The 12,583-nt window shown below is 43.2% G+C and overlaps 1 protein-coding gene across 2 annotated transcripts in view; it reads left to right on the forward strand.

The window, feature by feature from the left end:
• The window catches only part of RIN3 (Ras and Rab interactor 3), a 66,728-nt gene that overhangs the window by 27,097 nt on the left and 27,048 nt on the right, over nt 1-12,583 (forward strand). For both annotated transcript variants that reach the window (XM_072930351.1, XM_072930352.1), the window contains exon 4: nt 12,458-12,530. In XM_072930351.1, coding sequence (XP_072786452.1) covers nt 12,458-12,530 — 73 coding nt within the window. The remainder of the gene's footprint in view (nt 1-12,457; nt 12,531-12,583) is intronic.

Consider the following 12,583-nt stretch of genomic DNA (forward strand, 5'->3'; position numbering starts at 1 on the left):
GCCTGGTTAATTCTCTAACTGCTTTTACCTGCTTCTCAGGAAGGTTTGTGAGGATCTGACCACTTTGTGCATCCACCAGTGAACATCTGCCAGCAAATTCTATTAGGACAGAAAGAAGAGTTATACCAGATACCAAGGAAGAAGGAAGGCAGGCCTTGCTGGGGAGGCCAAATGGAAATTCAGATGGACAAAGGTGCTCCTTTCCATGTTGGATGTTAGGAAATGTGAAATCAACAGGAAAAGATTACTGAAGGGCTAAGATTTTCCAACATACTTCCTTGGCTTAATGATCCCAAATAGATGCAGTCTAAAGATGTGAAAGCAAGCTTGATTCTTAAAGTCAACTTGGCCAATCATTATAAAGTCACTTCAGTCACTTCAACACTGCCATTCCTCCTTCCCAAGCATGTGTGGAAACAAAACTCCACAGTTTTTTATCACAGACTAATGCCATTTGCACAGGTAAAAAGGACATGTACAGTCATTCTGACTGTCCTGTAACAGTGACAGATAGAAATTAAACAACAGTAATCAGGCAGCAGCATATTTACAGAGGGGAGTTAGAGCAACAGGGGGATGGACATTGCTCATCTTTGCAGGCTTAGCTCTAAGCAAAGCTGCTGAAAGCCCTGGTCTTGGTCTTTACATCCCAGCCAGCCTGAGGTGAGGGCTGTGGGCATGCCTGGCATGATGGCAGAGCTCAGTCAAGAAGGAGACAAAATTCCTGTGTGTGCCTGCATGGGTCAGTGCATCCCAGCGCTGTGTGAGGACACTCACAGGGCAGGGAAGAGGAGGCAGACTGAGTAGGAACAACTCAATTATAGATGCCCTCAATTGTAAATGCTCTCTGTTGGCTTAGGCACCTCCAGATGCTGACAATAGACTGGCCTATTGCACTCCTCTGGCACCCAGCTAACATGGCCAAATATGGTCATTTATGGCAGATTTCCCTGTTCAATTTTGTTAATGTTTATTTTAATACATCATGCTGAGGCTGGATTAACAAACTCAGGGACTAAAGTACTTGCTGCTAACATGTCACAGTATGGTCAGGTGGCATTTTCCCACGTGAACTACATTGTAGTTCCGCACAAATGAGGTCATGGGAAAAAACAGGAGGATAGCTTGGTTGCTGCAAGCTATTCATACACAATTTAACTCCTTCAATGCGAGGGGCCAGTCGTGTAGATGAACTTAGTGATATGAATATTTTTGTGCAAGTGTTGACAGCTCTTGCAATAGCTTCCTCAGTTTTGCAAGTCTTCTTGCTAACACTCTGCCTCCTGGAATCAGGAAGTAGAGTGAAGATAGGCAGAATTTTTTTTTTTTCCAGAAAGAAAAATAACCATCACAAATGCAGAGAAAAACCTTACAATGTTGGTAATGCTCAGAAAACAGAAGATTCTGGAAAACAACCTATAAGAAGACAATCTGCCATTTAAAAAATTAATTTTAATTGCATTTATTTTGTTTCCCTTCTGAACTAAAATGAAGATGGAGATAGAAATCTGCAGTACAGACTGAGGTCAGAAAGATGGGATCCTTCACTTCATAGCTAAAGGGAATAAATTGGTGTATGTGCTGGTATACCTCGCCCTGACTTCTAAGATGAAGACATTTATTTGGGTAGCACTTGCAGATTTTTGTGGGAGGTGTTTTAGACTGGATGAAACCTTGAGTAACTTGGCTTGACCTCATGGTCCTGGTTTTAGCAGGATTTTGGGTTAGAGATCTCCTGCTGTCCCTGCCAGCCTGAGGAATCCCACAAGTGATACTGAGCCAGGCTGTGGGCAAGCAGAAGGGCAAACAGCAGCTCTCAGAAGAGATGTCTCAGAAAAGCAGCATCTCTTCCCAATCTCTAAGGTCCAGGTTCTTGAAGAAATACTTCAAAGATTCACAGAGGGATAGTGGTGAAAAAAAAGTAAAACAAATATTTTCTGTACTAGTGTGTCATCTGTGATCTCCCCAAAACCCATAACCTTCCTTTCTTCAGTTTCTTCTCCCTTTGTGTATAGAAAAAGATAGAATGTGTTCAGTTTATTTAATCAGTGTAGATCTACAGTCAACTCCTATCAGGTACTTGAATGTACTTGAAAAGGTCCAGTAATGCCCCACAGAGGCAATTATATGCCCCTAGGCATATTGGAGAGCTGAGCTTGTTGCAGGCTGAAATAGACTCCTCATGTGCCATTAATAACACTGCAATGCTCCTGGACTGTTGTTACACTGATATTGAAGGGAATTTTCAGTTGACATGGCACAATCCAAGGAGTAAATATACATTCCACCCTTCCCAAGTCAAACCTCTCAAAACAATCTCTGGCTCATCAGACTGCAGGCAGAAGGGTCCATCAGAAAGTGTATTTGGTTACTTCTGTTATCACTTTAATGGAGTCACAGTTATTTTTTAAATGGTCACTTTAAACAAAACAGTTGGCCTCCTTCAGTGGAAGCCCTGAAGCTTTCAATACTGGAAAGAAGAATTCTTAATTCTGTAAACTAAGGCATGAAAGCAGAGTAGGACTATTTATAGCTTTGATTTCCTCTGAATAGGTGAGAGGCTGAACCTGATATTATAGAGTGAAAAGATCAAGGTGGTGCTTTTTTTGGGTTTTGGGTTGTGTGTGGGGTTTTTTTTATAACCTATTCTGGCATTCAGTGATAAAGCAAAGAGAGGACTGACTTGGCAGCCACTTCCTGAACTGCCCTGGAGACTTGTCTACCAGTCAGGAAGGTCACTCAGCATCTTCAAGTTCACTACAGAATATGACTTTACTGAATATATATTTGTGTGTATAAGAAAAAAAATGTCAGTTGTCCCAGCAGCTAGTAGTGAAGGTACTGCAGGCCCATGAGTACAATAAAGTAGGTGGAAAACAGCATGGGCCCTCTTCTGAGGAGAAAGAGTCAGGCTTTATGTGAGTTCAGGTTGTAACTTTGTGCTGCCACAAGAAGGGCTCTTGCCATTGCTCACCTGTCAGTCGCTCGTGCCCCTGCCCTCCAGCCCCTCTGGTCCCTGCCTGTCCCTGCAGGCTCCGGCTGGGAGGGAGCGAGCAGGGTGGATGTGGGGTGTGACAGCAGGACAGTGTGGTGGGGCAATGCTTCCTTAGAGCTGTTACCACAGGCTGGGTTACGTGGAATAAAGTCTGGAATGGAGATAAGAAAGTGGTAAAAGGCTGAGGGGCTGCGGGTAACTCTGGGAAGGGTCGGTGGCAGACTGTCTGAGAACAAGCTGGAAAAGGTCAGCAGGTGACCGAGGATGGAGTCACATCCTGTAGTGCTGAATAATTGTATGAGCCTCCAATGTGTTCTAGGCTGGCCACAGAGGCAGGAGCCCCTCAGAGCTGCTTCATGGTGCCAGGAGAGGAGACTGCAGGCCGGGCAAGAACACTGGCTTTTGGGATGCGGTGCAAAACTGTGGCCAAATAGCTGCATAGCAGCCAACCTTCCCAAGGCAGAGCATCGTGCCAGCAGGAGGAGGAGCTGACCTTTCCCTTCCCTGCCAAGATGAATTCAGCTGACTTTTCCAAAGGAAGGCACTGATTTTACAGGCTGAGGGCTGAAGCACAGGTTGCTGAAGGGGTTTGGCCTGCTGTGCATCACCAGCTCAGAGCAAGCCCGTTCTGGCCAGCATTGTATTTACTGGGCTGCAGAGAGACCTTTTGCTTGCTGAGCTCTTGACAATGTCCAGCACTGAGGCAGCAACACAGCTATTCAGACTCCTTTTGTACAGCCTGACAGGCAGTTCAGCTGCTGTAGTGTGGAGAGTCAATTTTTCCAATTTACTTAAGAGGAATGTTTTCCTTTATTGTTGCATGATGGAGCGTGTGATTGAGGCAAAGCAAGAATCTGTTGTCAGCTCTGGGCCTGACAAGTCTGAAAAAAGAAGAAATGTGCTGGAAAAAATAACAAGTTATCAACACCCTTGGGACAGAAGATCCCTCTTTCCTTCTTTCCCTAAAACTGGCTGATTCCATCTCAATTAAGCAAATCATACACTGCAGCAGCAAAACTTGTCCAAGACTACTTTTTTTTTCAAGGATTAGCAAATTGATGAGTAAAAGTTTGTGTATTTTTAGCAGGGGAGACTGGAAAAGCTGAATATGTAGTTAACCTTCAGGTTCACATTTTAAGGAGTTTAATTGCATTTAAGGAGGCCTCTGGGCAGACACTTGCTATCAAGGAGAGTAGACTGACAAATGTTGCTCAACATGGTTCCTGTTGCTGCCTGTAAAATGTAGAGCTACCCTAGTTATCTTCAGATTAGCCTCTCTCAGACACAGATAACAATCTGCCTGCATCACCCAGGGCTCTGCATGGGCTTACTTCCCCTGTTTATGCACGTTTCTCATTAACAAGAAAAGTCTGCTATCACCTACACAGCTTCTTGGCATGAAAAACCTCCCACTGAGCAAGTCTGCTCCATGGCATGGCATAACCGGGCAGCTCTGCCCCAGCCCTGACCTTCAGCTCTGGGGGTGCTCCTTTGCTTCTGCTTTCTGCTGGAACTCCTCTGCCTCCACAGGCAGTACCAGACCAAAGGCCACCGCTATGTGGGCTGTAATGAGGACATAGGAGACATTATCTTTGTCTAGTCTGCTGTCTGTGGTCTGATTTGAGATAACACAGTGAATGATTTCTAGTCCCCTAAGGATGTCTAACCTAGATGTCTTCCCAAGATCAGTCTGTCTGTCAAGGATGAGTTTCTCCATTATCCATATCGCTATTAACCCTGAAAAGTGGATTAGAGTCAAGGAGTTCCCCTTCAGGAGGTTACTGTGAACTAGGAGCCCAGAATTTTGGTTTGGCAAGAGCAGTGACCACAGGCCTGGGGGAAATTGTAAAACACTGTATGAAGACACATTTTATAACCTGTTTTGCAAGTCCATCATTTCTCTCCTAAATGCAGACATGCACAAGGAAAGCAGAAAGCCTCACCAAGTCCTTCTCATGTGAGCTGAGTCCCACATCACTTTGACACATTGCTTATTTTAAAACATTAAACACTTGTGCAGCTGCTTTTTCAAGATTGAACAGTGCCAGGCTTCTCTGTGATTTACAAGTTGTTTTGGAAACATTCTGGTTGCTTATAGCGGGTAGCTTTATTCTATTTTTTTTAAACTCTCATCCTGAACAGTTACCTCTTGTCTCTCCATACAAATACTTTATTTTTACTCTAGGCTTTAAACCGATGGGATTGTAGGGAAAGCCTTTTGGAAAGAAGCCCTCGGGGTCTTGTTAGCTTTGTTAATCCTTACTTTGGCTTTTTTTTCCCCTTATTTTTCATTCCCAAGAGGCATAATGCAAAATCTGTGTGTAATCAGAGCTAGAGACTATGCGTGCTGTTCTAGGATAATATTGTCTTACCCTGCTCTGCTTATTTCCTTGAACACAACCCAAAAAGCTTACTGGCTCTAAAACAGCAACTCTAAATCAGTACCCATAATGCAAGTGCCCTTGTCTCAGAGGCTAAACTGAAACAAATGATAGTGTTTTATCCTTGACCAGTGCTATCTAAAGATCTTATAGAGCTTAATAAACATGATTTTAGATTTGTAAATGAGGTAAATAAGATACTGTTTGAAGATAAATGAGGGCATTAAGGACCTCACTCTTTGACCCTTGAATAGGACCCTCACAGTCAGTGACAGTGCAATCTATCCCACTCAGAAGCAGGAAACAAAAGAGCTGTTTTCACCAGGTTGTCAATTAGGTGGGATTGCAGCTCTAGGAAGCAGAAGTGTATTTTTTCCCTTTTTTTGTCCACTCTGTTGACCTCTGCCATTTCAAAGTGGGTTATTCTCTTTCACCACTCACCCTTGGAAAGTGTCTTGCTTGTAAAAGCTTTTCTTCCTGGAAGTCTCCCTTGCAGAATGCGATTCTGAATACTGAATGTCTTCCCTTAAAACACTCGGCAGACTTCCTTTTTCTGTATGATTAACGTCAGCACTATGGTACTTCACAATGTATCTCAGAGCTAGAGAAATAAACTATCCTCCAAAGTAAATGGAGAAAACCATTTTTTAATAAAATACATCTGTATGATGGCATACATTTCTCACATAAGGATTGATTCTCAAGATTTATCCATATGACCTGGAGACTGTTGCTAAGAACTAAATCCCCAGAATTTGAAATCATAGTACTGTTTCCTGTTACATGAGGCACAGGGGAGACCCTTTATATATCTGAATGCTTTGTTTGCTTCACAAAGTTTTACCAACGAAATTTGCCTTTTGAGAGTAACTTACAAGTGGCTATATCAAGTTTGTCTTGTCAGCCATGGGCCCCAGCCCTGACAGTTTTAATGAGCAGTTGGGCAGCATAAATCTTGTACTACCATTGTAATGTACCAATGGATGCTGAATGACCTGCAAATATGTGACTTCTCCAGCAATGATCCCAACTCTTGCTCAGCTGCTTAGTGCAGGGTTCACATGGATTGAGTATGTTATCCTACTCCCCTGGGTGTCCCCCTCAGCCCTCAGTATTTCAGAAAGGCCATGTTTCCTCCCTTTTTCCTGCAAAAACAGACCCTATGTGGCTACATCTAGAACTTCAGCTGTATCTCATATTGACATCTGGTCCTGGGAATTCCCCTGGGAAGAAGTCCTGGATCTCCTCTGGCTGAAGAAACACTGGAATTTCCACATTATTCTATCCCTGGAAAGGGGATATGGGGTTGAGGATCTGACAAGTAAGGCAAGTGCTTTGAAGCTGAACTGCCACTCTCCAGCATGTGCCCGGCTCTTAATCCCTGAAATAGCTGGCAGTGCTATCCACATAGATACCTTTAATGAAAGCACTGAGCACTGTGACACTTTTCTTTTAGCTGAGTTGGCTGTGCTTGAAGTACCTGTGAGAGGCACCCTCTCATCCCCTGCTGAAACACTGATCACAATAAGGAGGAAACAGAGCCGCAAAATGCCTGTAACACATTCCTGCTTGAGCATCCTGCAGCAGAGACAACTAGACCAGGCAGCACTGGGATTTTAAACTGAATTAAAGGCATTAAATGTCAGTGGACACCAAGGTACTGCCCATCTGCTTGGGTGAATGCGGATGAGCCAAAGTATAATGGAGTGGTCAAGACCCCTGTGGCTGCTAGGTGTGAGGACAGCTCCTTAGCAGCAGAACAGGCACACAGGGTAGAGGGGAGCTGCCATCTCTACCGAGTGTCCCTTCTACTCAGCTCCAGCCTGAGAAGAGTAGAAAAGCCTGGGATTTGCATCTTCTTTAATGACACTTTGTTCAGCACAACATAATTATATTTAGTGAAGAGCATAGTTTAAAAATAGATTTCTCTTATACTCTACAACCAAGCTCATTAACACTTTATCACTTTCATAATTCATTATTTCCAATTTCCCAGGAACTGCCATGAGCAATGACTTTTTTTCATCATAGCCAGAAAAATTAAACTCTGTAGGAAGCCACAAAATTGAAATCTTTTGAAAAAGGAGGAGCTGGATGCACAACAGGAGACTCAGGCAGAAGTTCAAATGGGTGAAGTTTCAGCACTTACTTGATGAGGGAAAAAAACAGAAACAACTGGCAGTTAAGTAAAGCACATTAGGAAAGATAAGAAAGAAAAAACAGACATAGGTTGACTAGGACAATCTAGAATTGTGCAACCAAAACTGAAACAACAGCTTTGAAATCATGTGGAAGAAGCAGAGGCATCAGATTACAGAATAAATAAAAAGACCTTGAGAAGAAAAAAGAAAAACAGAAGAAAAAAGAAAAAATATAAACAGTGTAAGTGTTTTAGAAAAACACAGCATTAGAAGGCCATATACTACTATCCACAAGGTCATCAAGAAATAACACACTAAGCAATGCTAGAGACAAATACTAGGAACTTCCCAACAGCGATGTTGCACAAAGGTACCTTAAACACACTAAGGATGTCTGCCAATGAAGTCTTAATTTCCCTTCTTTAGAACCATCCAGCTGAGGATCTTTCTCTTAAAACCACCATGAGCCAATTGCATGAATAAGGGTCAGAACTGGGGAACTGAAACAATAACCTGAAGGAATTTCATCACACTCTCACACATTTCTGCAGAGCACAGCAGGTAGGACAAGCACAGTGTATGGTGACAGTCACAACAGCCTCAGCTTTGGGGCTGCAGCAGTCACTGTAACACTCCACTGAAATACCCTGGGCTCCTTCCCCAGTGGCAGGAAACTGCTAACCCGCTAACCTGAGCTGTCAGTGTCTGGGAGTAAGAATTTTGGTAGCCTCTGCCTTGAAGTGAGCCCATCCTCACAGCAAGGTTTACTCTCTGAGGGTAGCAGAACAGCAGCAAAGCTGGCCTGTGCTGCTTTTGCAAAGGTTGTGGCCACTGTGGTATCAAACCAGAGACTTTTATCAAAGGAGAAAAACAACTCTTGTAAGGAGACTCTGGATTTATAATCTGAAAATAGAAATAGAAAACTGGAATCACATCCATAATGATAAATCTCACAGCTTCCCAGATTCTGGAAGAATGAGAAAATCTAAGCACATCCAGGCAGGACTTCTGAGGATGGTTGTTTTCTCAGTAGTCCTCGGTCGACATAACTGCTGCAGAATAAGGAATTCATGTCTCTGAAATCAGATGTCTCTGAAGGACTACACAGATACCAAAAACAAATGAAAAAAAATGAAGAAGGAGCTGAAGTAATTGAGTCCCATGAGCCTGTGTAAGCACTAAAATGGAAATTGTCTTGGTTTGTCCATGTACCAGAAAAATGGAACCAGCAAACACAATTCTGTGGGGAAAAAAATCAGAGAGGAAAGGAAAGCAGAATGCTCAGGGACAGTGTGACTCAAAGACATCTGCATCTGGATGGAGAAATTATGGGGAGATCGAAAGAGTAAAGGGAATCAATACAGATCCGAGTCAGTGCCTAAAGATGGCACTCTTCAGACCATGTTGGTGTTTGAAAGAGGAAGATGAGACAATCATAAATATATATAACAGTTCATAACCTAGCCAAGTTCTGTTCATTTACTGAGTTGCCAAAGGACACAAAAAGAGAGTATAGTCACCAATGAACCACTAATTCATGTTGCAAATGCTTCTGTCGCCCATAAGAAAAATTCAATTAATTCTTATCTCTTTGTTTCAGACTACTCAAAATTGCCCACTGATCTACACATTTCCATTTTTATTTCCTGTAGGTGACATTTTTCAATGGGCTTCTAAATATCAGGTAAAACTCAATATGCTGTGGCAATATGTTTGGCTCACAGAACCCAGCCTATTTTTTTCTCTTGCTTTTGATCATATTCTTGACATTCAGGCACTGCTATGGTGAGATGTAGATATTTCCTTGCTCTTAAGGTGTCCTGGATCTAGTTTTACAAGCCCAATAAAGGTGAAATTTTTTTCTCTGCACTTTTCATCAGGATTACAGCAGTTTGGCAGATGTCTGCTTGTAGATTCTGCAAAAGTCATGAATTCCTATAAATGGCAGCATCACAATCCCTCCCTAAGCAGCAGTTCTCATGTCAATGAAATGTCCCCAGCTACCCACAATACACCCACAACCAGAGAATATCACCTCTTTCTGATTGTCTTCCCAGAGCAGGGTGACTTGAAGGCAGCAATGGCTTTGAGGGACAGAAATATTGACCCCAACAGTCAGAAGGGCCCTTTTGGCTGTTCAAGATTGCTATTTTCTGTGTCTTTCCAAGAATTAGAAACATGCAGCAGGATGCACAAAATGGTCTCCACAGGTGAATGGCAACCATTCCCACAAGACAAGTTCCTATCATAGCCATCATCTGCCATCCAGAAGAAAAGCACTCCTTATCCGTGATGTCTGCTGGTGTCAGCAAGTGTCTAGAAAAAAAAAAAACAGGTTAAGAGAAAAGTGTTATATTTTCTCCCAAGGAAGATGTTCCCCACAGGAGTTTGCAAGGCAGAATTTCCCCATGGGTGTTGTGCTGGGAGCAGATCCAAGTAGCCATGGCAACCCTGTGCAGGCTGCTTGACATGGCCACTGCTCAGAATAAATTTTGGGCTGAGTATTGGTCCTGATGGTCTTAGTACCTCGAGTAATGACACATCTAAAGCACTATTCTTACTGTTCTTCCATCTGTTCTTACTTGTTTGCAGGCTGCCCAGAAATGTCCCAGGAGAGCTATGGGTCTCTGTATGATGAATTCCAGCCTGCCGAAAAATAGGCTTGGTTTTGTTACCTTCTGTGACCTCCCAGAGCAGGGACAGTCCTATTTATATATACCACCTGCAGAAAACTTCTGTCCTTGAGCTTCAACAGCTTTTTGTATCTAGTGTTCCTTAGCAGTATAATTCCTGGTCATTTGTGGTGTTTTATGCAATTTATATATGTGAGGAGAAGTAGCTGTGCAATGGCAAGGCACTTATATGTGGAAATTCCTGACACAGAGGCACTCAGACTAATATTTTTTTGTCTAAAATACAAGCTCCCAAGTGGCAGCGCTTCCTGGCCCAGAAACAATCAGTAGTCCCAATCCAAGCAATTTGCCCATATATGTGAGCATGTACAGGTGCAGCCTGGTCTGTTATGGACACCTGCAACTCATAATGCCAAAGTGAGCATGTAGCTCTTGACAGAAAAAAAAAACAACTCTCTTAAAACCATCACCTGTACAAAGGGCTTTGTTTAACAGCTGGAGATTCAAGCAAATTCAGACTCTTGGGTTTTGGTTAATTCTCCAGAACAGGACTGGGTTTTGTCTTTATTTTTGTTTCCTGTATCAGAACTGCAAAGCAGATGGGTTTCAAACTACAGAAATTGTTCATGGTAGATGTTAAATGAAAATCCCTGATTGAAATATGATTCTTATTATGGAAAAAAAATAAATTGCCAAATATGATTTTTCCAGTTGTGAGAGAAAAGAGAAAGAAAGGGATTGTTTTGCTCGAAGTATGTTTTAAATTCCACATTGCTGTCTGGTATGGGTGCATACACTGAGGTTAAACTGCTCATGCTGATCCCACATAAACTGATGCTAGGAATGACTGTTGAGAATTACATGGTCTTTGTCTCTATAAAAAATGCCTACATTGGAGTATTCAGCCCAAAATAACAACCTGCTGGGCCTGGGCTAGAACAAAGGGAGAAGCAAAAGGAGGAAATGCCTGGTCTGGGGGAATGAGATATGAACCTGAACAAGAGACAATCTTGAGCATTTCCTTGCTGGGAGATTATCTGCTGGCTGGAAAACAAAGCCAGGGCACAGAGGCGAGGGAGAGGAGAGGAGAGCCAGGCGGATGTCTCCTTCCTGCAGGTGCTGGGGCCCTTCTTTGCAGGAGACCAAGCACCAGGCAGGCAGGACAAGGGGCTGGAGACAGCTCACAGGGCTGTGAATCACGGCTGACTGAGGAAGCTGAATCACAATAGCTGAGCTTCGAATCCACAGCAATGACCTGTGGCCTAGAACAGATGAAGGAAGATGCACAGCATCTGTGGGCAGTGCCATGGGGGTGGGAGGTGGTGCTGCTCTCCAGGGACTCCTGGCATGCTTCTGTGGCAGCTCTGGAGTGCAGCTTTGAGATAGTTGTTTCCCACCAGTAAGTGGGCATTTCTGAGAATCCACTGCAGATTTCCTTACCCTTGTCAATGTCTGTAGTGGGGCTGCAGACTGACATAGAGTTGGTGAGATTGTAAGGTTGAAGCAGAGATGGACACATCTCTCCTGCAGATCCAGGTCTTTATCTCTGTCTTGGGTTACCAGTCAGTGAAACATTCTCCACTGGTCAATGAATTTTTTCTAGTTTAAAAGCCAAAAGCTCTGTAGTAACATGTGAGATTTGGGCTACACAATGCCCAAATGCATGTCTTTAAGCAAGGTCATCTTAAAGAACTCTCTGATATGGTGGATTGTATTTGGGGAGTGCAGTCACTGAATAACACCATGGGAGGGAGAAGACAGAAGAGATACAAATAGGCTATACTCGCTATACTCGCACTGCCTGTGTGACCCAGGTCAGAGCCCACACACACAGTAATGAAACAGTAATTCTTATTTCTTTTTTTTTTCCTTCAAAGCACTTTGTCCATCCAGTCCAAACCAGATTCCAGCATGGGGAGTCACAATGTCAGCCCTGTATGTATTGCAGATATGCACACCCTTAGAGACAGATGGGCTTGTAAGGATCCCTTTGGAAGCGAGCTGGGAGGTTTCTTTCTTCCCATTGTTTCTGTTAATGTCACAACACTTGGATATCTTGAGCTAAATTTTCAGAAAGCCAAGCTGAGCTGTTTCTTCTGTAGTGTCTCCCTGAAGAATCTTGTTGCATTTGGCCATCTGAAGCAAGTTCTTACGCTTTGTCCTATTAGTCCATGCAATTACTGGACTGTCACAGAACACAAGATGTGCTAGCCAAACCTACCTGTTTGTTTGTTTGTTTGTTTGTTTGTTTTTTATCATATAGCTCAAAGAAATCAGCTGCTGATTTTCTTTTCTGTTTTTCACCAGTCCTGTACCTGGAAGGATCTGTCCTTGTATTTGAAGATGTTTTCAAATTGGTCGCCTTCTACTGTGTCAGTAGGTGAGTTGGATTCATTGCTTCCATGGCACAGCCATTTTGCCCTCCCCTCTGGC

This window comes from Taeniopygia guttata, chromosome 5 (genome assembly GCF_048771995.1).
Source record: "Taeniopygia guttata chromosome 5, bTaeGut7.mat, whole genome shotgun sequence".
Classification (NCBI taxonomy): Eukaryota; Metazoa; Chordata; class Aves; order Passeriformes; family Estrildidae; genus Taeniopygia; species Taeniopygia guttata.